Consider the following 339-nt stretch of genomic DNA (forward strand, 5'->3'; position numbering starts at 1 on the left):
CCCGAAAAACTGCTTCAGCTCTCGGCGCAGTGTCGTGTTTTGCTCCCCTCCTTTGGGGTCACAGCCCCCTGCTGCTCGATCTAAAGGGACAACGGGGACAGGGCGGGGGCAAGAGGGTCAGTGCCACGTCAGGGGGGACAAATCTCAACCCTCCCCGTCAGTACTGTACTATGAATAACAGGGGGGGAGAGGAAAAGAATCAGTGCAGGGTGACAAGAGCATCAGTGTCACATCGGGGGGGGGGACATATCTCAACCTCCCCCATCACCACTGTGCTGTGTATAACGAGAAAAAGAGTCAGTGCAGGGACAAGGACATCAGTGCCACGTCGGCGGGGAC

General features: G+C 57.5%; 1 protein-coding gene across 1 annotated transcript in view; it reads right to left on the bottom strand.

The window, feature by feature from the left end:
• Positions 1–3: 3 nt before the first annotated feature.
• The window catches only part of CRLF1 (cytokine receptor-like factor 1), a gene marked incomplete at both ends in the record, with an annotated part of 4,555 nt that continues 4,219 nt past the window's right edge, over positions 4–339 (bottom strand). The window contains one exon of the mRNA XM_009070286.1: positions 4–80. Within this exon, the coding sequence (XP_009068534.1) occupies positions 4–80 (77 nt within the window). The remainder of the gene's footprint in view (positions 81–339) is intronic.

The sequence above is a fragment of the Acanthisitta chloris genome, unplaced genomic scaffold (genome assembly GCF_000695815.1).
Source record: "Acanthisitta chloris isolate BGI_N310 unplaced genomic scaffold, ASM69581v1 scaffold33092, whole genome shotgun sequence".
Taxonomy (NCBI): domain Eukaryota; kingdom Metazoa; phylum Chordata; class Aves; order Passeriformes; family Acanthisittidae; genus Acanthisitta; species Acanthisitta chloris.